Source organism: Sander lucioperca, chromosome 7 (assembly GCF_008315115.2).
Source record: "Sander lucioperca isolate FBNREF2018 chromosome 7, SLUC_FBN_1.2, whole genome shotgun sequence".
Taxonomy (NCBI): domain Eukaryota; kingdom Metazoa; phylum Chordata; class Actinopteri; order Perciformes; family Percidae; genus Sander; species Sander lucioperca.
The window spans coordinates 29630595-29655707 of record NC_050179.1 but is presented as its reverse complement, the minus strand read 5'-3'; the positions used below and the strand labels follow the sequence as shown (position 1 = coordinate 29655707).

The 25113-nt window shown below is 40.9% G+C and overlaps 2 protein-coding genes across 3 annotated transcripts in view; one reads left to right on the top strand and one right to left on the bottom strand.

Moving 5' to 3' along the window:
- The window catches only part of shtn1 (shootin 1), a 59396-nt gene extending 50014 nt beyond the window's left edge, over nt 1-9382 (top strand). Inside the window, exons 14-16 of the mRNA XM_031300408.2 lie at nt 1733-1783; nt 2625-2745; nt 8865-9382. Coding sequence (XP_031156268.1) covers nt 1733-1783; nt 2625-2745; nt 8865-8881 — 189 coding nt within the window. The 3' untranslated portion in view covers nt 8882-9382. The remainder of the gene's footprint in view (nt 1-1732; nt 1784-2624; nt 2746-8864) is intronic.
- A 729-nt stretch (nt 9383-10111) lies between these two features.
- The window catches only part of eno4 (enolase 4), a 29758-nt gene continuing 14756 nt past the window's right edge, over nt 10112-25113 (bottom strand). The window contains exons 7-13 of one of the 2 annotated variants that reach the window (XM_031300407.2): nt 25020-25088; nt 24371-24535; nt 23617-23742; nt 20133-20307; nt 13235-13296; nt 11620-11737; nt 10116-11103 (exon numbers count right to left, since the gene is read on the bottom strand). In XM_031300407.2, the coding sequence (XP_031156267.2) occupies nt 10994-11103; nt 11620-11737; nt 13235-13296; nt 20133-20307; nt 23617-23742; nt 24371-24535; nt 25020-25088 (825 nt within the window). In that variant the 3' untranslated portion in view covers nt 10116-10993. Of the gene's footprint in view, nt 11104-11619; nt 11738-13234; nt 13297-20132; nt 20308-23616; nt 23743-24370; nt 24536-25019; nt 25089-25113 lie in introns of both variants that reach the window. The other variant, XM_036002856.1, reaches the window with a different exon arrangement.

Sequence of the window (25113 nt, the reverse complement as noted above, 5' to 3'; positions counted from 1 at the left end):
CTATATGACTCCTTCAGCGTCATATTTAAATGCGCTTGGTCAGGACTATTCGTGTCACTTTTGACGCTCTGGGTTCGGGACGTACGTCTAACTGACATGCGGCACCAGAACAGGACAGTTAGGTTTAGGAAAAGATGGTGGGTGGGGTTACAAAATGTACGTTTCTGTGACACGCCGGACAAGAACGGGACATGAACCCCGGTCTCCTGGGTGAAAGTCCTGTGTTGTTTGACCCATCCACCCCCGCAACCAGCCTCCACACGCGGCATTACGGTCTTTCATACTACTCTCTACCTTTGTCTCTCTTAATACTATGTCACCTTACAGCGCTGTGTAGCTGCTGCTCTGCCTGCTGCGTTCCATACAGACGCTGAAGGAGGATTTTTGCACCGTATCTGATGCTAAGAGACACTCACCAAGTGTCAGGATTTCACAAGTTGAGAGTGAGAACGGGTTGGGGGGGCCGGGATCAAGTTAAGGGGTGCTTCTGCACCCCTAAAAATAGGGCTAAAATCGCCCCTGACTGTTACCAAAGCAGAATCCCCAGATGACTTGTTTTTTAACAAGATAAACGCTGGAATAAAACTGAGGCATATCAAAACTTTCACAAACTTTAGCTTCTGTGATAAATGTTCTGTGTTTGACTGTTCAATGTTCCATGCTTATTAAAAGAAAAACCCTTATTGCTGGAAGTTCATATCTACATTATGTTCTCATCCATGTATGAGAACATAGAGCAGTTTCAATGGTGTTTCATGTTATAATGCTCCATGACATGTTTTATCTGTAACACCGTGAATATTGAACTTTAGCTATACTTTTTTTTTTTAAATTGCAAATTTGAATTGTAATCGCAACATTTGGCAGAAAAATCGCTATTCGATTTTTTACCCAAATCGTTCAGCCCTACTTTGTACGTCTACTGTTCGAGTTTTGTTTTTGCTGAGGCCATGTCTAAGATGATTTTCTTTCATGACAGACAATATAGTTTTCTGAATGTGAATCTGCTGCCACCGTCAAACTACAGGCCTTTATGTCGTGTGTTCCACTCACTCACTGCTTGTTTGGACTAAACAGACAAATGTGTCAGTCAGATAGACAAAGAAAAGAGTGCCACCTGCAGAAAGTTGGTAGAAAAGTCCAGTACAAACTGCAGAGACGTCTCACGGTGAATACTAAACATTGAAGACAGAGAGAGAACATATGAAAACATGAAGCTAGAGAGTTATTATAGGAAGTGCATGTGTGTGATTTGTTTTGCCGTAATTGTGACAGGAAATGTGTTGTCATCTTTGTTGAAAAATTCCCAAAGGAAAACCAAGTTGTACATTGTTGAGCGTCCATTGTTCAGTGCTCTTAAACCCATCAGCGTGTGGGATTATCTAAGAGCTGCTTGTTTTGATAAAACATGACATATGGCCAAGACATCTTTTAGTCTGCTTGTTCCTCCGCCACAACAACTCCGCCAAATTAGATAGCATTAGGACCTGCTCTGCGAGGTAATTATAAATAATGAGGATGGGAAAATTGACGTGACTCAAAATGATTGTGTGTTTACACATTTGCTTCTTGTGGAAAGCATACGTCGCCGTGCTTGCCTACAGTGTCTCGTCTCGGTGGTAAGAGGGGCAGTTAAGCCTCTAAGTGCTGAATGTGGAAAAATAAGTATAATGTGTCAGACTGCTGTTTATTTACCAAACCCATATTTTTCCTCCTATTTTCCTTTTATCAGATGGAGAGGCTGCCCTCCAATTCTGCCATTCAGGAACTTAAAGGAATCATGGTAATGGGACTTTAAAACAACCCAATGTCCTCACAAGACATCTTTCACTGCTTAAACTTTGACTATTTACACAGGAGGCGAGGCTCTGTTCTCCTCACTGTGCATGCAGGTGTTCACACCACAATTTAACGTTAAAGTATAATCAAATTCAACAAAGGTTGGGAAAGTAGTCGGATGTTTTACCTAAGAGAAAGTGCTACTGCAACATTTAAAGAGCTGCAGATAATATTTATATACTACACATACAAGATGAAGAAATGAGTGAATGTTCTTTTTCTGTGGTGCTGTTGATTTTGCATCCCATCCAGCTGAAGTCAGACACGTACCAGTTCAAACTGATGGAGTTTCTTTGAGATCAGTTTTGTGTGCAAAGGTTCTCTATGTTTGAAACTGGTAAAGTGAGGACTGATGTAAAATATAGATGAATTTCAGTTATGGGGGTTAAATTATGGAACAATGAGTAGAAAATAGGTTTGTCTCTGTTGAGTTTCAAAAAAGCTTTAAAGTCTAAAATAATGAAGGGTTATGAAGTTATTTGATTAAAATGTAAAATGACCACTTTGTTGTCCTCAAGTATTTAGTTTCATTTTGTTGGGTTTCTGGTTAATTCTATGGGTATAATGGGATAGGCAACAGCCTGTTCCTTTATCAGTTAGCTACGGTGGCAAATTGTGGGAAATAATTGTTTCTTTCATGTATGTTAACCGAAATAAAATGATTCATCATCATCATCATCATCATCATCATCATCATCATCATCATCAGAGTAGTTGTAGCTCCGTTGTTACTGAACAGGCTGTCTCTCTGTTGGACTGTGTGTGTTTTTGTTGAAACTGTCAAGGAGAACTTCGGTAGAGCCTCCCCCCAACCGAAGGCAGCGTCTCCATCAACGAGCGGCGACGAGCAGCTGCAGAGGATCCTGCTGAGACGCCGCGACGCCCTGGACTCCCAACACCCTGCCAGTAAGTCAATCCCCTTCACTTTAAACTGTCTGCGGGCCATCATGCATCTTCAGGTCTTCCTTAATCCAGACCAGTTGTCTGTTTAGTAGGGCTGCACAATTAATCACAATTGTATCGCAATCGCAATATGGACTAATAGCAATATCCAAATCACAGGGGGTGCGCAATATTTGTTAAAGGCAAAATATGTGTCAAACCATTCAGAATGAAGTATTGTGATGCTGCAGAGACCTAAACATCCTATCCTACAGACTACAGAAAAAGTCTTTGTTTGGTACAGATCCTCACAAAAAAAACACAATAATTATTTTAAATTTTTTTATTGTAATATTTTTCAATGAACAGACTGATCTCACTAAGTGGTGTATGTATGACACGCCAATTTGTGTTATCAAGATGCATAATAATTTTTTTGCGTGTTTATCAATGCCGTTTGGCCTCCATTGACATACATTACATGTGAATTATCGCCATTGCGAGTAGTATGAAAGGACGTTCCGCAGAGGGAAGTTGGTTGGGGTGACAGATGGGTAAAACACAGGACTTAAACCCAGGACAGCCGGGATTGCGTCCTGCGTTTTGCGTTTATCAACCGTTTTTTTTTTTTTTTTTACACGCGTGTGACGTTGTTCTTGCGATAGCACGGCACGTGGCGATGCCACGTGGTATGTATGTTTACATCCGCTGTATACAGCACAGACATACACGTGGATAGCTCAAAATGCGTACAGATAACACGCCATTTGGCTTTAGGAAAGTAGCGTGTATGTTTACGCAAAGTCATGATGCCATGTTGCAATGAAAATGAGAAAAATGATACAAAAGTGGTCGTTCCCTCCAGTATCGGGAATCATACCGCAATATCAGTCAAAATAATCTCAATTGGATGTTTTCTTCATATGGTGCAGCCCTACGGTTTGGTCCATCAGTGGTTTCTGCTGGTATGTGTTGATTTCATCACCGCTTTCTTAATCTCGTTAGTACGGTGGTCGACAGGGGCAGACGCCCTGCAACTATAGAAAACACACACAAATAGACAAGACACAAGCAAATTAAGAAAACAACTTCATTCATTTGACAACACATGTGCAGCATTCAGCAAACTCACTGCAAATACACACAACCAAATACATAAACACACTGCAAATACACACAACCAAATACATAAACACACTGCAAATACACACAACACAACCAAATACATAAACACACTGCAAATAAAAAACGATGCAAAAAGAAAAGCACACAAACCCTGAAAAAAGAAGCGATGCAAAAAGAAAAACAACTTCATTAATTTGACAACACATGCGCGGCATTCAGCAAACGCACTGCAAATACAACAACACAACCAAATACATAAACACACTGCAAATATCACAACACAACCAAATAGATAAACGCGCTGCAAATATGAAACGATGCAAAAAGAAAAGCACACAAACCCAGAAAACAAATGCAACAAAAAAACGCTGCATCCAGATTACACAACGGAAGTTCTCCAGACCTCTAGAGGGAGCAGCTAGTGGAACAGCTGGATTTTAGACCTCACGGGGAGAGAGGGAGGGAGGGAGAGAGAGAGAGAGAGAGAGAGAGAGAGAGAGAGAGAGAGAGAGAGCAACTGCATAGACTGTAAATATTAAATCTATGTTTGAGATCTGTTTTCTCTGGTTTGGTGGGTGTGTCTCGGCTCAGGTCCCAGCTGATACTCATCAGCAGAGACGTCTGTAAACTCGTGGTGATAAAACATTTAAAACTGCATCAGCGTTTAACGTTGACGTTTGTTTAAGCCACATGAGAGGGTTTAATTTCGAGGTCCGAAATTACTGAAGTGTAGGCCTCCTCAAGTGTAATATTGTGATTATACAACAACGGTTACCAACAAAATAAGTGATCAATCTGTATTCATATTGTGGAGCAATTCGCTCTTGAAATACAAAAACCAGACAGGATTTCTAGTCCCTCCCTGTTAGTAAACCAGCCAATTTACCGTGGGATTTATCAAACTGAATAAATCCTGCTCACACATATAAACACTAAACTGATTTGCTAACTCCAACGTGTTGTAAGTAAGACATCTGCTGAAAAAGTTATTATATTTATTAGCATGATTGCCGTACTGTTGAGTTCACAAACATCCAACAAACCAAAGTACAAACACAGAGCGGACCAGACGGCAGCTTTTATTTTGAAAAGCCAAAGCTCGGGGACGGCACCAGCCGGGAGGGCATGAGATGGGAGCATAGACTGTATATTAATAATATATTATGTTATTATTAATAATAATAATAATAATAATATGAATTTAATATCGGTTAATAACAGTCGAAAATCCAGCTGTTCCACTAGCTGCTCCCTCTAGAGGTCTGGAGAACTTCCATTGTGTAATCTGGATGCAGCGTTTTTTTGTTGCATTTGTTTTCTGGGTTTGTGTGCTTTTCTTTTTGCATCGTTTCATATTTGCAGTGCGTTATCTATTTGGTTGTGTTGTGTGTATTTGCAGTGCGTTATCTATTTGGTTGTGTTGTGTGTATTTGCAGTGTGTTTATGTATTTGGTTGTGTTGTGGTATTTGCAGCGCGTTTGCTGAATGCTGCACATGTGTTGTCAAATGAATGAAGTTGTTTTCTTAATTTGCTTGTGTTTTGTCTATTTGCGTGTGTTTTCTTAAGTTGCAGGGCGTCTGCCCCTGTCGACCACCGTACGTTAGTCCAAAGAAACACATCCAGTACAGAATATGAATCGCTCTGAACAATAGAACTAACAAAAACTAACATACGTTAGAATTGTATTATGGCTTCTCTTTGTTTGCGTGTGATTTTGTGACAGAGGTTAAAGTGAATATAACCAGCTTTGTAGACCAGAGTTCACACCGAAGCCAAACTGGCCTGATGTTGCCTAAACGGTCCCTCATACCACAACATGGTGGTTCTGGAACTTCCACCACATAAATCACTGCAAAGTTTCAAACTGTGTTAACTGACAATGGTTTTCCGAAGGTTTACTAATCCCACGTGGTAATATCCTTTACATAATGCAGTGCCGCCTGAGGGATCAAAGGTCACGGCCATTCAATGTTGGTAAAAAAAGATTTGTACCCAATCATGACCAATTAACCTGTTCACCTGTGGAATGTTCCAAACAGGTGTTTTTTTGAGCATTCCTCAACTTTCCCAGTCTTTTGTTGCCCCTGTCCTGGGGACTGGCCGACCTGACGTGTTCAGTCAGAGACAGGGCAGTCGGGACTCACCCGGAAATGGTGAGCGGGATCAGCGTGACTCGAGTCTCTCAAAATCTGATGAAAATCTTTTAAACTGACCTTTGTTGATCTGAAATGAAGACAGATTCAGCAACTGCACGGCCTATTTCTCTCTTCAAATGTTTTCAGAAACACGTTTCGGTGAACTATTTTAGTCCAATATGAGATCGTATTCTGAACAAGCCGCCATGACAGTCTGGCTGTGAATTTCTGGAGAAACCAGACCCACGTGACGCGTTCGTCCAATCAGCTGCCGGTTTTCATTTTCTGGGAAACAATACAGAGAAGCGCCTCCTGCTGCTATGGAGACGTATTACGCGTGTAGGCTCAAGTCGGCGTCTCCTCAGTGTGTTCTGAGGCATTTTTTGGACCTCGGGGACCCGACTGATCAGTCCGACTGGCTTTTCTGCCGACGGTTGGCCTTCTGGTTGGTGTGTAACAGTAGACCCAAACCCCAGTCTCTGTTGTAGATCCACCCTGACCCCTCCTTGTGTGTGGTAGCACTTCCTAACTCCAAAAATGTTGTGACTGCTTGGAACAAAATCCAAGCAGCAGTTACGTTCCCTTCAAAATGCATTTGGCAAAACAAGCTGGTACAGTATGTCATTTAGTAGAATAGTAGACTAGTGGACAGGGTTGGAATCAGTCATTTTAGACCCAAAGTCTCTGCTTGTCTGTCATTATGGATTACAGACATGTCCAATAGTTGAGTTAGTTTGAATGATTTTTCTCAAAATGTAACAAACGTGTCATAGCTGCAATGCATTCTGGTCTACTGAGGCTACTGTTGGTGGAGAAATCTCTACAATGGATTTCTGCCTGTATGTGGAGGTTAAACATTTGTTTCATTCTGAGTAAATAATAAAATATGATTTTAAAACAAATGATAATGATATGATGAGGGAAGTCGCACCAGTGGCCATTTCAATGAGTCCAGAAATGCAAAACACTTCACCCCTAGCTGTTTTGTAACAGTGTTAAAGGGTCTTAGGGTGGATTTCCCCTTTAAGCCTCAGTCAGCGGTGGGTGTTAGTCAGGTATGGAGCAGAGGATCAGCCTGTGCCCTTTGAGAATCACAATGACTGCGCTGCTGATTTAACCACAATGGTGGGCTGCTCGCGTGTTGTTTTGTTTCCCCTCGACACCTGCCCACATTTCCCAGACCCTTCCTCGAGCGAGGGGTTGAAACGTGAGAGCTGTGAACTGTGGCCGATGTCCGTCACCTATTGTGTTCCGCTGTTAATTAAAGCTCAGGCTTCGTTTAGCACTGAGGTGCAATTTCCAGCGTCACCCCCCCCCCCCCCAGACACAGTGTTGATGAAATGTCATTGTTGCTCTTCTCTAACCAGATTCATCAGCAGCAGGCTTCAAAGACTCCACTCCATCTTCCACACACTCATTCATCCCTCGCTGCAGGAAGTCACACTCTAATTTTATTTAACAGCTCATTTAGTCACAACAGTGGAGCTGGTAGAAACAGGAAATGGCCTGTGAGGAGATTCTATAAACTAATCAGTTGTGCAGAGAGCATATTTGGCTTTCCCTGCTCTATTTTCTCATGACACAAGCAGCATGAGGATGTGTGAATTATCTTGGAGGATAGAGTGTCGGAGTAAATGGGAAGGAGAAGGCCTTTGTATTGATTTATGTCCCGTCCTCATATCCTCCCTATCTATCGAGGTTTTTCTAGTCTCTGTGTCCCAACCGGCAGCAGCAGACAGCCGCCCACCAAGAGTCAGGGTCTGTCCCAGGTTTCTGCATAAAAGGATGTTTTTCCTCGCCACTGTTGCGCCAAATGCTTGCTCGTGGGAAATTGTTGGGTCTTTGTAAATGATAGTGTGGTCTAGACCTACTCTATCTGTAAAGTGTCCTGAGATAACTCCTGCTGTGATTTGACACTTTAAATAAAATTTCATTGAATTCTAGTGGATGCCATCTTGGCACATCTCAATAGTATGCCAACATGCACTATAGTCTCTGATTCAGAAGAGAGAATCTGTTGTCTCCGTCTTCCTTCCCTCAGCAGAGACAAAGTCAATGACTGTCTCAGTTCTTTACTCTGCCATCTGCTCCAGCCGCCCAACTCGCTGATGTTGATTGACGGACGGTACACACACCGCTGATCGAGGCAAAACATGTAATTACACAAACCATGCTGTGTCCTTTTCTTCTCCCGCAGCCCATTCTCAGCTCTCCGTCTCTTCTCTCGTCATCGGCCGATACAATTTAATGTTTTGTTGTTTTTGTGTTCTTGTCCCTTCAGGGACCAGCAATTAGGGAGGTCCTTTTTAGTGTGTCTGGGAAACACTTAATTTGACCTATTTTGTTAGTCATTTCATTTATTTTCCCAAACATTGTAATTGCCTGCCGGGGAGCCTCAGTGGAGACGCTGCTGTGTGTCCAGCCTCAGTTTGTGTATGCATGTTTCATTGATTAGAGGTTGTCAGTTACAGCTAACCAAGAAACCACATAGAATGAAACTGGAAGAATTATCAGTTTGAGAACATTTGTTATTTCATTTATTTGCCTGACATTAAAGTAAAATGGAGCAATTGTATAACCTAGAAAAACCCCGATGAATTCAGAGAAACTGATATGTGTCAACTGGACCATACTATCAACATCTCCAGTGGAAATTTTCATTTCCAGCCTTAACAAGTGAAGCAGAACTATGTTAGTGTGAGCAGGGCCATGTCAGCCACATTCGCTCTGTTTAATGGAAGAGAGCTGTGAATAAGGGAAAACTCACTTGACAGGCCCATTGATGCAGCTGTATGCGGCTGGTACACAAAGCATTTGTGAAGCTCCTCCATTTCCCACTGTATACAAGCAGCCTTTTTTCATCATTCAATCATTTCCTCCAGGAACTGAGGAGCCATGAGAGGGGGCAGCGAGGGTGCTGACCAGTTATGAAGGGGCCTTTACCTCACACGTCCCAAACACACAGGAGGCAGGCTTTGTTGGACAACACTGACACAGTTGTGTGTGTGTGTGTGTGTGTGTGTGTGTGTGTGTGTGTTCTCTGACAGCTACTTACAGCCTTTTCTTATCCAGCTCTGTTAAAGCACGGACCTTCCACTGGCCAAATGAACACAATGAATCAAGAAGTATTTAGTCTACCCTTGTATCAATTGGCTAATATATTGTTTGAGTATTGGTCTTTATCAATGTATGATATGAAGCCACAATCATTCAACTGTGATATAAGGTTAGAGGATTTTATTTATTCACTTGTTTCACAATGGTCTTGTGTCAATATATTAGTCAATATGAATGAGTGTGATCGGTGAGCCTGCCTTTTAAAGCTGTGAATATTGAAATAATTTCATTCGGTGGAGAGTTTTATAGTATTCTAGATTAACAGTTCCCAACATGGGGGTCAAGACACACCTAAGAGGTCTCAGGATACATCTGAGGATTTGTGTGATGATTTACAGAATAGGAGAGCACAACAAATTTGGGCTGTGCAATTAATCAAATTTTAATCGCAATTTTGATTTTTGGTTCCTAACAATCACAAAAACAATGTAATAGAGAAAAACAATTATTTGTGCACATTACGCTTTGCAAGTAAACTCTTATTTTGTCTTGTGTTCTGAATGTAAAAAAAAATAGGAACGGGAAAAGTATTAAAGGGAATGTCACGGTTGAAGGTGTTTTCACTGTTTGTTAAACAGTTTCACTGTTTTTTTTTTAAGTTTAATAAATTCATCATCTTTCCAAAAGTCAATGAGGAATCTTGTTAAATAATTGTGATTTTCAATATTGACCAAAATAATCGTGATTATGAGTTTTTCCATAATGGAGCAGCCCTACAAAAAAACCCATTTCTGCTAAACTTAAAAAGGCATTTTTCTTGTGATTGAAGTGGATAATATGATTTCTGACAATATGACAGCCTGTTGGCATGTGGTCACATGTGGTCACATGTGGTCACATGTGGTCACATGTGGTCACATGTGGTCACTGTGAGCAGGGCTTCCAAATAGTAGACAAAGCTTTGTTTTAAAGTGTTAGGAATCACTGACCTCCATGCTGTTTCAGAGGAGTTTTCTTAGTGACACCGATGAGGGCCAGTGTAACACACTGTAACATGTTAAAAAAATATACAAGTGGATGAATATTAGGGGTGGGCCTGAAATAATATCACGATACCTCAGGCTGTATCTGCGATAATGATATTCTTCAGGATAGACAAATAACTCAATATTTTATAATTTCAAGAACATACAATTGCAACAAAACAGATGTTATAGTTTCTATGTCAGCATAAACGTTAACAGTTGGCCTTCAAATATTCAGTAAAAACTGAAACAAAAAATGATCTCTCAGCTCTTCAGTTTGCAAACAAAAGATTCTGTATAAAATCAAAATAATACAACAAAGGTCACATCTAAACAGTTAACAAATATTGCCATTATCATGATAGGATTTTTTAAATACTACATTATATTAAAAATGATACCCTTTAATCGTATACTATATGATATGGCACATCCCTAGTGAATATATTGTTTTTCTACCTAACAAAAATACAGAAACTGAATCATTCTCTTTTTATACTACAAACGTTATTCATAAGAAACGTACTATAGCAGAAGTGGTCACATGAAATAATGCCCTTCACCATCTCTTCTGTTTGCCTTGTATTGTGTACTGATGTTTCTGTGGAGATGATTGATTGTGTGTTTGTGTAAGGAGGTCCAGCGAACAGCACCCGCTAATGTGGCGTGTACTGTATACAGTACTGAAGTAGCAACGGGATGTCTGGGGGTTGTATAAACTGTTTTTATTGAAGGTTATGTTCACCCACTTAGCCTCTCTGAACATTCTTTTTTACTGCAGGTTTTAAATGAACCACAACGGTAGATGAATGCACTTAGTTGATAATCAACCCAGCCGGGTTTATAAATGAAATCCTGACATGCAAGTAAGCAATAACAGCAAGATTAAAGTATGAAAGTAAAATATAATGTGGTTGCACTGACAGATTTTAAATCAGTCCTACTTTCTGGATAAGAACAGAAGCTGTATTCTCTGCAGTAGCGGACTGCTCCTGTGGTTTTTCAGTGAACAATGGAGGGGGGTGCTTCTCTTCGGAGACTGTGGACGAGACAAAATAATGAAATGAAGCGAACAGACAAAAGCTAGACCGCCGATGTCTCAGATAACTGGACTGGAATGGTGTTTCTGCCGCTGCAGCTAAAGCACACTGAACCTTTCCCTCTGGGCTCCAGCATGCACGATCAACACAAACATTAAACACCAATAAACATGTTAACTCAACTTTGTTTGATGGGAATTGAGTACACACAGACATGTACTCATCTCTCATTAACCCTCCTGCATGCTTTTTGGAAATGACTGGGGCTGGGAAAGTATTTGTCCCTGTGTGTAATTAGGGGGCCAATTAACAGGTCCACTCACACACACACACACAAATACACATTTGTATGATCCCTCACACACAGTTTCCTTTCACATCGAACACTAAGAGAGGGAGCGGTGTGTTCTCAAGCCTAGGGATTCCTACCTCTCTCGCTGGCTTTGTCTGGCCTCCTTTTTCTCTGTCCGGCTAAAAAAAAAAAAAAAAGACAAGGGAGGAGTATAAAAACGTACCTAGGATTCCCTGTTGGGCCAGTTCTTCCTCTATAGAAATCAGCCGGTTGAATTTAGTCATGGTATCAGCACTCCTTAGACCTCCCAGTTTGATATAGTCCAGGCCCAGGCCCACAGCCTGAGGGAGGAGAAGAAGAGCAACACTCTGTGAGAGACAAACTGGTGCTGAGGAAAGGAGTGCCATGCCACCAAGGGGAGGATAGTCTCGCATTACCAGACCTTCCTCCACAGCGCTGCGGAGGAAGGTCTGGCTAGTCCACACAGCATTCCTGGATGGAAGAAAAACGTGCTCTGGTTTATTGGCATTTCTTTAAACCAATCACAATCGTCTTGGGGGGTGCTAAGCGCCAGACAGAGCCACGGTGCCTCTGCTAAATAGTCTCAGGAAGGAACTCAGATTGGACAGATAGTCTAGCTAGCTGTCTGGATTTACCCTGCAGAGATCTGAGGAGCAGTTAACCATAGTCCTCACAAATCCACCGGAGGTTAGAACGCCAACACAAAGACAGAGGAAGGGGACGGATATCTGGCAGGTACGAGGAATAAGTTGGGTCCAAGGAGTCAATGTCAGTGGAGGTCCAGGGCCTTGTTGGTGAGGCTGACTGCAGAGTCAAGTCAAGTCAAGTCAAGTCAAGTACTACTTCACTGGCAATAGGTTTGGGTACCTTTCACATCTGAACCAATACCACTACTGATACCGGTACCTGGAATTCGGTGCCCGGTACCCAACGGTACTTTTTTCGGTACTTTCCCTCTCTAATTACAAAAAAATGATTTCAGTTGTAAAAATAATTCCAATTTACAATTTAATTTACAACCTCAGCCTGTCAGTCAGTCCTCAGGGCACAGAAACTACCATTGTGCCTGCTCGTCTCACAGGAAGTGTAATGTCAACAGCACTGCGAGGTCCCGCTTTCGCCTCGCCATTAATATCTATCACAGTGAAAGGTGAAGTTTTGAAAAACTGTAACCACACTTGAAACCGCTTTATCGGCATCGCCGTGACTCTCTGTGACTTCAACAAAACTGCAGAGCCGACGTAGTTTGCTCCTCCGTCCGCACCTCTGCGTGTGCGCGTGTGTGTCGGACCTCTGCTCTCTGTCAACATGCAAAGAGGACAGATAAGCTTGCGCTTACTCTCAGGTACCGAAATTTGGCACAGTTTGATTTTACGTGAACCAATACTCGGTACCGACGTGATTCGGTCGGTACCGGTGAAAGTACCGGGTTCGGTACCCAACACTAATTGGCAATACATCTGTATGTAATGTTCCCATTTGGCGTTTGGTGCATAAAATGTCCGAAAATATTGGGAAATGCCCATCCCAATTTCCCAGAGCCTAAGTTTACATATTCATATTCCCTGATAATCAGTATACAGTAGATATTCAGTTTACTCACTGCCAGACAGACAGCTTAACTGTAAAGCTCCGTATGGAATATTTCATGATATTACACACACACACACACACAGCACATCATTACCGCAGATGGCTGCTGCTTTGGAATGAGGTTTCCTACTCTGAATGTGGAGAAGATATGCAGAACTGTTCTCTGATCAGACCGATGACATGAAGCTGGAAACACTAAATGAAATAGAGGGAATTAGACTCACTATATCTGACAAAGAGTCATCACTGCAGGGCTCACTGTATGTCGTTCCCATTAACACTGAACCTGGTAGAAGGTAAAGAGACACACACACACACACGCAAGCACACACACACACACACACACACACACACACACACACAATTAATTGATATAATTCCACCATAGAAGCAATATTTCACAGATGAAAATGAAGAGGAATTTTGATATAGTACTGGCAATAAAGTTTAGCTTCAGCATGCATCTGCTGCTTCATTCATGTGTCACCATCAGATGTTTGGCTCAGCTGACTGATTTGTCCAATCATATTCATGCTGGTGTACAGCTCAGCCATTATTACATGACACTTCTCAACTTCTCACTGCACGTCCCCAACCGCCTCCTTTTTTGCTACTATAGAGAGGCCAAGTAACCCCCCCCCCCTCCCCCTCCCCTGCGGACCCCATGGGACCTTATTTCAGAAAAAATATGTACGGTAAGGGGAAGAGAGAAATTATTGTGTAAAATTATTTTTTTGGTCCGGTTTGAATTGAGTCATGAATTACACATAGGATGTTCGTCAATTTAACAGATCATTTTGGAACTGCAGAGAGTCTCAGTTTGTCGTTGCACCACTTAGTTTTGTGTGAAACCGCTCAGTGAACTGCATCTCTCGTCTCGTACAATATACAGTACCAGTTTGGACACACTTTCTCATTCAAGTGAATAGGAAAGTGTAACCAAACCTTTGGCTGGTACGTCACCTTGCTTGGTGCTGAGCTTGCTCGCTAGCTAGCTAGCTAGCTAGCTTAGCTCGTTCCACAACACATGTAACCTACAGTATGTTTTATGAAGTGTTTTTTTATCAGCGGGGAAGAGAAAGACGTCCGTTACGTGTGAGTAACGTTAAATCCTGCTACCAAACACAAAGACATCTTAGCTTCAGCGAGTTGCACTTAGAGACTTTGGGCTGAGTAGTCTTACTAATTATGTATTTTCACAGTCTGATATTCAACATTTTAACCACAAACTGAGACTTTCTTGACTTGCAAAATGATCTGTTTAATTAAAGAAGATCATATGTGTAATTCATGGCTCAATTCAAACAGGATCAAAAAATAATTTGCCTTTCCCTATTCATTACTGTACATATTCTTTCCCAAATAAGGTCCTATGGTGGTCCACCAGAAAGGGTGGGTGTTATTTAGTTATTTTTGATTTAACTAAGCTTTATTGTTCATGTATGTTTAGTAAGGTGGGATTAGTTCTCCTAACCGAACACATTATTGTTGCATCTCAGATTCTTTGAGAGCTCCCTCAAACAGCAGAGCCTTTTTTTGTTGCCATGTCTAACTGTACAACCATTTGCTATAAATGGTTTATTCCTTGACATAAATGTCTTTGACCTGTGTAGAGTAAAAGTCAAACACAACCCACGCTCCTGCTCCTGCTCATGAATTTGGCTGGGTTGTTAGTGAGTACTGGGACAGAAACAAAGTATTAAACAAATTACAGGTCAAAATATGAGTGTTGGAAATAAACACCAAAACAGTGTGTTAGGAAATGGAAGTTTTAGTCAGGCGGGGGGCCAGGATAATATTATCCACCCTTAAAAGCCACATTCATTAAGTCTATTGCTTTCATTAGTTTTAGTAGTTTAATGCTGGTATGAAGATAATCAGATAAAGCTTCATACTGGGTTAGATTAAGTTGTGTTTCTAGTTCCCCCAAACTACAGAGCGTCCACTCTGCTGTCTATAAACATTGAACTTGCTGTGTAATCAAATACAATCTCCTGACTCTCATCTCATCCCATCAACTGTCCCTCACAAAGCACTTCTCAATGTGAAATCAGCCCTGATGATATGATGTTTAAAATTCCCGTTCTGATTAGAGATAGAGGTACCAGGGTGTACTCAACTGAGTTTGCACAATTGTCAAACCTAACTGCTGTTCCCTGCCAACAGACAATGTCTAAACCGGACACATTACATTCTCTTAAGTTCTCTTCTGGTGATTTAAAATGTGCGCTATTCAACATTAGATCACTCTGTAGTTAAGAGTTTCTACATTAATGATTTTATTTTATTTCCCAGTATGGACTACGGTTCTTATTCCTCACTGAATGTTGGCTCTCATCCAGTGCCTCAGCAACACTAATGGACCTTGTAACAAGTCTCGAATTTACTCAATATGTGAAGAGCACCACTCACAACCGTGGAAATACACTGGACCTAATTTTTACAAATAGCATTGATGCTGACATCTTATCTATCATGGAGGTTCCAGTCTCTGACCATTTTTGTGTCTTCTTCAGTGTCTCTCTGTAATCAAAGTAATTGTTCAGAGCCTGACACATACACCTATCGCCCTATTGACAGCAACATTAATGACGCTTTTCCATTACATGGTACCTGCTCGACTCGCCTCAACTCTACTCACCTTTTTTGGTTTTCCATTATGAAAAAAAGTACCTGGTACCTGCTAACAGGTACTTTTTTTAGTACCACCTCAGTCGAGGTTCCCAGCGAGCTGAGCCGATACCAAAAAGTGACGTAAAAGCGACAGACGGGGATGTCCTGAACAAACCCGCTATTTTTAAACAGTTTAGCCAGCTGTGTTTTTTTTGCTGCCTCCAGCTTCTTTAGAAACTAAATGTGTCTTCTGGCAACAACAACACACCTTCCACGTTCTGTGCGTGTGTCATGGCAGTTTACTGCGGCGCCACTTGTTTTACAGTTCTGCGGAGGCTCCAGGCAGAGCTGTCGCCGTAGCCTACGTACACACACACATGCTGGCTCGACGCACACACCAGCGCACAAGTATGAACATCAGGCCACTTACATAGGAGTAGTATATACTGCATAGGAATGCGCGTGCACGGAGGTTCGACCAATCACAACGCTAGAAAGACATACACACACGTGCACGCGCATTCCTATGCAGTATATACTACTCATAGGCTACGGAGAAAGCTCTGCGTGGAGCCTCCACAGAACTGTAAAACAAGCTCATGTGGCCTGATGTTTATACTTGTGTGCTGGTATGTGCGTCGAGCCGGCAATACTACCTTTGCTTCCCTTGATAATATCACAGACAACCTAAACAGTGCCCTGCTTAACACTCTTGACTGTCGCACCTCTTATGAACAGGAAACGCACTCCGATGAAAATGCCGCCATGGTTCACTGATTACACTCGTGCACTCAAACAGATCTAAACATGCAACTTCTCACGTAGCCTGGACTGACAGTTTTTGATTTTTGATCCTCGCCTGGCATTCCAGTCTCACATGAAGGCTATTACCAAGACAGCATTCTTCCATCGCAGTAACATTACAAAAATTCGACCCATCTATCATTTTGTGATGCTGGAACTGTATTCCACGCATTTGTGTCTTCCCAACTTGATTACTGCAATGTCCTTTTTCTGGTATTCCAAATTGTGCCACTAGAGTTCTTCAAATTGCTCGGAACACTGTAGCCAGAATCCTGACAAAAACTAGAAAATATGATCACATAACACAACACCCGTTCTGGCCTCTCTTAACCTTTTTCACTTAGTGTCTTATGTTGCTGGTTTTCTATTGTTTATTAATACTGCTTTAATGCTGTTCAGTTGTTTTGTTGCTGTCTGTTATTTCTGTGTTACTTTAATTGTTAAGTGCACTGAGACCAAGTTTAATGGTGATTCTACACTACAATAAAATTTGATTGATTGATTGTTAGTATCCATAGCCACATTTCAACCAGAACCTTCTAAAGGTACTCATTGCGTTTTGACCGCAGGGTCCAGGTTCTGAATTAAGTTCGGGGGACTTTTTATCCCCTAAAAAGTCCCTGAAAGGAGGGTAGTACTTTCTGCAAGTACAGGAACCTTTGCGGTGGGGTTTGCAAGGATGGCTGTCACTGATGCGGTCAAACACATGCATCATTCATAAAACAAGGAAGTACTCTTATATCGATTTATTAGCATTTTAGGATGAGGGGCGAACATTTATCTTTGTTTGATAACATTAAAAGTAAATTTTGGCTTTCTGTGGGCTTCTTGACTCATTTTTAAAAAGAGAGACACTGAACTGCCAGCTGCAGATGAGTATCTCAGACAAGCAAGAGAGAGAGAGCGGCAAAGCTGTGAAAGAGAGAAATAAAACAATATTTCTAAATTGTTCACAGCGGTCACGTTGTAAAGTTACCCTACACGGCAGCTGGATTCTCGCGATCAGTGTTGGGAGTAACGCGTTACAAAAGTAACACAATTACAGTAATGTATTCCTTTTTGCTGTAACGCAGTAATATAACGCATTACTAATTAAATTTCAGTAATATTATACTCGGTACAGTCTCAGTAACGCGAGTTACAACGCATTGTAACGCAACATTTAGTGGTGCGTTTTTTTTAAGAATTCACCAACACTGCGACACATTTCTTCACAGGAAAAAAAAAGCTGTATTATTTTCCTGTCGCTGTATTCGATGGTTGAGATGACTGCAGAGACAGATACATTTGCGAGATGGATATTATTTTCAGGAGTTATTACACTGCGTTGAAGTGAGCTGTCCTGTTTCTGTTCCCGTGGTCAGAGCCAGAACTAGAGACGGTACGGACAGCATGTATGTCCCAACAGGTGACGGTACGTCAGCGGCTGACAGATATAAACATGTCGGGAATTAATGTTGAGGCTTGCTACATGTAAATATCATTGCATTTTATCAGCTGTGGAGAGTAACTATGCCTGTAGTGGAATGGCTTCTAATGACGACCAAAAACGCTTGTCTTTTACTGTGACCATTTACTGTTCAATATGTTGCAGTTTTACAAACAAGAAAGTGAACAACTTGAGCCTGATGGACATGTTGCTTCTCAGTAAGCTAGCAAGAGTAGGCTACACAACAGACAACTCGTGTAGCCTACTTCAAAATAAAAGCACTTCCTGTGACGGTTCGCAGTAAAACTAAATTACTGTTAAATAAGGTTGTGTAGGCTACCTTTTCACAAATCAGCTGTAAATCAAGTACTGTAAATAATGTTAATAGTGAGTTTTAATCACACTATAATTGAACATTTCCTTTAGAGTGTTTTAAACTAAACATGAATTTCTTATTCAAGCGCTATAAACAAACATTTTACAACAATGCCGTACTTTTGAGTATTTTCATTTTCTCCTAATTGCCTATTATACATTTTATTTATCTATTTTGTATAGCTTTAGTTACTTTGCATATTTATATTAATTATACAAAATATGAATAATCTATGATGTATTAAAGTGGATTCACAAGCTAGCTGCCAAATCAAACTTCCCCTGTTATTTTGGTAAAAGTAACTCAAAAGTAATGCAAAAGTAGTGTAACGCATTACAATTCAGAGACAGTAATATTGTAATATAACTAATTACTCTCAAATGACAGTAACTAGTAATCTATAATGTATTACATTTTGGAAGTAACTTGCCCAACACTGCTCGCGATACCACAAGATCACATATCACATGAAAATCCATCTTGTCAGGCTTCATGTAATGTGTTTGTGTCTGAACTACTAGCTTACTGAACCAATCAGCTACGGGTGTGGTTTAGGTGTGTGTGACGGCTGCGACTGTTCATTCAAAACAACAATGACAGACATGATAGACAGATAGCTTATCCAATGACATGCCAGGTATTTTTTCAAAGTGCCTGCCCTTTCTCAAAATGTTTTCAATGATGGCTTCTCAGATGGTTCTGACTGATGGTTCGAACCATCTGCCGCGTCAGGTTAGTTTTAAAGCACAGTGGGAAAATTTATATATATGTTGTTGTTTGTTTTTTCAAGTGAAACAAGCAGGCACAGTGAACTGCAGAGTTTGTTTACCCCTATGACCACCAGAAGCATTCATCCCATCATGTTGCTTTATAGGTCAGAGGACTCCCTTTTCTTAATCTGCAGGGTCTTTAGACTGTGATGGAAACACAACAATGGGCTCAAGGAATTTTAGTTCCTTAAAAATAGTTCTGGGGACTTGAAAGAGCACAGAACCTTGGGTCAAAACGCGGCTTATTATCCACAAGTGCTTGCAGAATATATGAGGGCTGAGTATACTTAATGCAGCTCAGGGTACCATGGCTTCAACAACTGCATTTCTGTCAGGACACTTGCATCATGGTTTTACTATTGCAACAATAACATGCATTTGAGTGTCTTCTCCCAGAACAAATCTATTTAATTGTAACCCAAACCTGTCTCCGAGCTCACGACTCACTCTGCCAGACCATACACAACAGCTGAAATATATTAATTCTTACTGATTTTAAATAGGTGCTGAATGCACATGAGTTTTAATGTGAATGTAGGAGGTGGAGGGGGTTAAATTACTGGAAAGCAGTGGTTGAAGCAGAAAGGTGCCGAGAGTGCTGAGAGTGCAGAAAGATTAGGCACTAAATATGTTCATATTGACAACCTGGTTGGTCATGGAATGGAAGTGTACAGTATGAAAAAGACTTGAAAAGGACTTCCATCTGTCACTGGCTCCTTTCCAACACATCTTACAAAGGAAGCATCTAAAGCAATGTGACGTGCATTCAGTATAATCCAAATTTCAATGTATTTTGAAAGAATGTATCTAGTAACTGTTTTGTATATTCTCCACAAACTGTGAGCACGGGGGGTTGACGTGTTGATTTTACAAACCGTTTCAGAGACATTATCAGACTAATTGGTGCAATTTATTAATAAACTCTTCAAACAGAAAGCTTGAAACAGCAAATATGCTTCTTAAAGTTTCCAAATAGAGTCGGAAAGTCAAAGAATTATGTTCCTATGTTGTATTCCTCCTGTGGAAGTTGAGTTGAATTTTACCAACTAACAACTGAATTGAGCAGTAGTACTGCTATCTTTCCTACCCAGAATTTTAAGTTATTGACCCCACCTCAGTGGATGTGTTACCTTGGTGCTCTGATGTGATGCAGATCAAATCACTGACTGTTGTCTCATGAATGTGTTTTAAGATGTGACCTCTGACTCCCGGAAGGGGCGGGGCCTTTGACTTGTAGGTGATGTCAGAGAGCAGCGAACATGAGTTTCTAATCACATTGCTCAGCTTCTCCCACTGGTCAATGTCCTTACAGAGCACAAACACACAATACACAAGAACAAAGATACACATTTGAGCAAAGAACATGCTGTACAAACGCTCATACATATGCATAAAAACATCTCTCACAAACACAAATAAACAAAGGTACAACAAGAAATACTACGCAAACCCAGTGTTTCCCATACATACAGTAGGTTCTACATGGGCGCCCCGCCCAGGTACATTGAGACCAGCCTAGGTTGATAAAATCTGAATTCCATTTAAATAAAGTATGACAACAAGACTATCAACATTGTATCTAATTGTATGGATTTATTGTACACAAGTCCCCGAAAAGAAGCACGAGTTCCAGACTGGATAGAAGATCTTTTGTAAGGGCTACGATCTCCCCGGGGACAGGACAGCATCGGACCAGCACAGCTGTTATCTTTCAAAGGACAAAGACGGCAAGGAGCCAGCGTTTACCGATTAGGTTATTAAACTATTAATAAACTGCGCATTTTGTTATCGTATATGACAAGCTCGGTCTCAGAGGGTTTAAGCGTATGCACGTGTATAATAAGGTGACCAGATTTCTACAATGAAAACCGGGGACAATTAGAGTTTAGCGCCCAATATATCATTAAAAAAGGCCTATCCGATGGTCTTAACTATTAAACAAAAAAGAGGGACAATTCCAGTTTAATGTTATTTGACCATTGTAACTGTTGTGCTGTAATAAACAGATGTGCAGACATACTGATAAAATTGCTACTAGCCTAACTAATTGTTTTCAGATTTAAATGATTAAACCAAGGCCTAAAAAACAACTTACATTATATAAGAAAGTGAGTAGTATGAAACCATATGCAGCCTAATATTAGACACTGTACAACGCAAAATGAAAAGACAAAGACCATGTTAGTAAAAGCTTTTCTAAAGTAGGCCTACTATTTTACCAAACCCTGTAGAGCAGCACAAAGCAGAATTCCTACAATTAAGCGGAACAGTGAAGTGTTCTCACATATGTGTGTGGGTGATGGACCGTATAAAAAAGGGCGGTCAAAAAAAGAGAGCGAGCGGTAAACAAGCACAACGCGATTGAGACGTCAACTCTGTTACCCAGTTTTTCCATACAACACTTTACTCAAAATAGCAAGGCTTGCTATGTGTTTTTAACGCACATTTAAAAACGTGAAGGTCTGGTCACCATGGACATATTAGCTGGTAACATTAGTAAGGCGGCACCCCCTGGTAAAAAATTGTCCCTACGGGGCTGAAAACACTGTGGCCACACCTCTGTGAAAGCACCCCGAACGTCATCTAGTCTGGTTGTTCACCCTCCCCGCGGCAGTCTCCTCCGCCAGCTAATCTTTATAATGGAGTTAACTGGAGTTAACTGGAGCTAACTGGAGCTAATCATTGCTCAGAACATTCCTCTTAGCAACTCACAGTTGCATGGAGGCGACCCTCTCGTTCTCCAACACAGCAGCGCTCAGCCAGGGGCTTGTGACTAGGGCTGAAACGATTCCTTGAGTAACTATAAGAATAATTTCATTACTAAAAATCCTCAATGCAAAATGATTTGCCTCGAAGCTTCGTTTAATCAATGTTACAAACGTTGTATTGCTCATAGTGTTTCCACGCGGATGATTATTACTGTCGCACACCAGGCTGTCGCTGCTGCTGGCGACACATGCCATGAAGATGGCGTAGATTACAAAATGAAGAAAGAGTGTAAATAGTGAGGGGCTAAGAGAAGAGACAGGCTGGAGAAAACCACAGAAAGTGTCCAAAGTTTGGAATCAGTTCAAACGTAATTAAAACAAAAACTCTGTACAGTGTGTCTACTGCAAAATCAAACTCCCTTACCACAATAATAGCACGACGTCAATGCTTCAGCATCTCAACAGAAAACATTGAGTCTAACTTAATCATCCATTCTACGAAGCGGACCCGATAAAAGTAAATCACAGAGTCGTATGGACGATGAAACTACACCAATCACACAATAACTACCAAAAACAAATACAAGAAAATACGTAGTGGTGACCACAATCTCATCTAAAGAGCCGACTTGTTGACTATCCCTTTGGAAAAACAGCTTCTTTTTCCGAAAATTAAACCACTCTATTTCATATTATTACTCTTCAATAAAACAAAAGTATTTCTTATCCGATTACTCGATTAATCGATGGAATAATCGGTAGAATACTCGATTACTAAAATAATCGATAGCTGCAGCCCTACTTGTGACTACTGCCAGACCCACCCGGCGCCTGACTCCCTGGGCAACTCAAGAAAAAGAGAGTCCAGCCCCTCTCGTAAAGGCGAGCCCAACTATCTAATTGGTACCGCTCCACCTTTGCCCACTAGCTCTGGTTCCTTCCCTGCCCTCTCCCTACAACCAGTCAGCGATGCCAAGGACAGCACGCCTAGGCCTCTGCCTGCAACCTGGCTGACATGATCCTAATGTCTGTCCCTGCAGGTGGTGGTTCCACAGGGCTGAATACAAGTTGTTTACAGTAAATCAGGGGTGTACTCCATCGAACAAAATCAGCAACTCCCCATCTGTAAGTACAGCAACTTGTCGTATGTAAGCCTGTCAACAGACTATCTCAATGTTAACTTCCACAAGCTTTCATGGCTACAGCTGTCAACCATGAGGTTCATCTTTTATTACAAGATTATGAGCAGAAACATGCCATTCTCTTCAAAGTTCTGTCCTTACAGACCATTATCCATAAGATTTACATCTTCAGTAGGAACCAAAGGGCTTGGGTCTGAGAGCCAGGGTAGGGAAGTCATAAAGTATTGAAAGACTGACCCTTGATGAAGATTTGGGCGAACAATTTTCAAAAGCCAAAGGTAGTGTTCATTATTGTTCTGTGTGATTGTAATACATTTCTGTGAGATTCAATATACGTTAAGTTTTTTGTTTTGTCTTTATAATCGCATGATAATTTATTACATTCATGTGACATCCCTACAGCATACATATTTTGATAGCCCAGGTTGTCCTGAAAAAAATATGTTTATAACTTGAATTTGCATAACCGGATTGAGGTTATGAAAGCATTATTTCACAAGGAGACGAGGCGACCCAAAGATTGGGGAAAAAAATGGCTTAGGCCCCAGAGGGTTTTTAATTGACCTTTTCGGATTTAACCAGAATTGTTTCTACTTTTCTCTTAAAGTATCAGGAGCAGAAACTAAAGAGAAAATGACATGTACAATAAACAATGAATAAAAAATATTGTATGTAAACAATATTGTCTATAATATATAAACAATATTGTGTATATACATGAACTTGAACATACTGACAAAAGAATGATAATGTTGTGGACTTACCTCTCTCCTAAATGGATCGATTAAGGCCACCACCGCTGGGTATTTGCTGATGAGGGTTTGGTATAAATCAACTAATTCATCTGGAGACTTCAAAACTCCTGTTGCAATTTCATACTTTCCTTTAGACTGAGGGGAAGAGAAGCAGAAACCAAATGTCATTCTCTTTGCTGCTTGTTGTCTCTATCAGCCGTGCCTATACTGTATTTACATGTGAACTGACCCCTTCAGCTATATGCATATCGAATTGATTTATAAGACGACACTCACACATTGACTCCAAACCAGGGGCGATTCTAGGATCAGAGCTTTAGGGGTACCTGGAACCCTTTTAACGTACATTTTTTAAACGTTATTCTACTGTGCTAACTGCATTTTAACATCATTTTGGACCATCACGGTAGGGGAAACATGGAATTATGTAACTAGAAAGACACCAACATTTTAAAAGAAAACTTACTTTAATGCTGAGCCATTACTACAAAGGTCAGGTGGTATTACAAATGAAGTTGCATATTTATCCATGGAAAAGCAGACATTTCCAAAATGCAGTATCAATAACTTTTGAAAATTAAAGATGTATGCAATTTTGGCTGACAAGCACTATTTTCAGAAAATGGGTCAGAATTTGTTTCTGAATGATCTTAGATCAATAGATTAACAGTTTTTTTTCAAGTTTCAAGTTAAGGGCTAAAATCGCCACTGCTGCAAACACCTTGGGTCACATAAAGCCAGCAACTACCTTTTGTCAACTTACATAGTCCATTAGCTCAGGGGCAGCACAGTGTACTGCTAAATGGATCTCTGTTCCCAGTGCCAGTCCAAAGTTAGTGCAGGCTTCAGTGATTAGATCTAGAGGCTGCTCGGGACGCTCGTAGTTCACAGCCAGCACTCCACTGTCACACAGCATTGCCTGGATGGCCTTGGTGCAAAGATAAAGTTTGCCTTGTCAACAACCTCTATGTATTGTGCTTAGCTGATGCAGCATGTGAATGAAAAAAGATAGGATTTCATAGGTTTGAATGAGACGGTTGTCATTGCAAGATTATTAGAAGTGTGTGCACTCACCTTCTTCACTGTTCACGTTATGAATGTTAGGGCTACGGGTCAGTGAACAATAAAGGAGACAACTCTGTGTATATACAGTACAAATGCTGCATGAAGAAAAAGTATTGAATCCTTTAATAAGCATTTCGACATACCTCCAGGCCTGCATACCTGAGTTAATTTGAAGACTAGCCATGAGGATGACAAACAACTTTCCTTTTTTTTATCTAACATTTAGGAAAGCTCAGTAACATAAAAGGCCTTGAATCCTGCCTTCAACGTTTACATTATGTGCTCTCATAAAACCTGTGTGAACTCAGGTCCTATTTTTACAGTGAATAAATTGTAATGTCCCTCACCCCGGCTTTTGTTGAAGTGTCCACTATTCGCATCATCTCCTTCTGTAACTCAAGGGTCATTGTGAGGATCTGTTGAAAAAGTTCACAGTTCAGT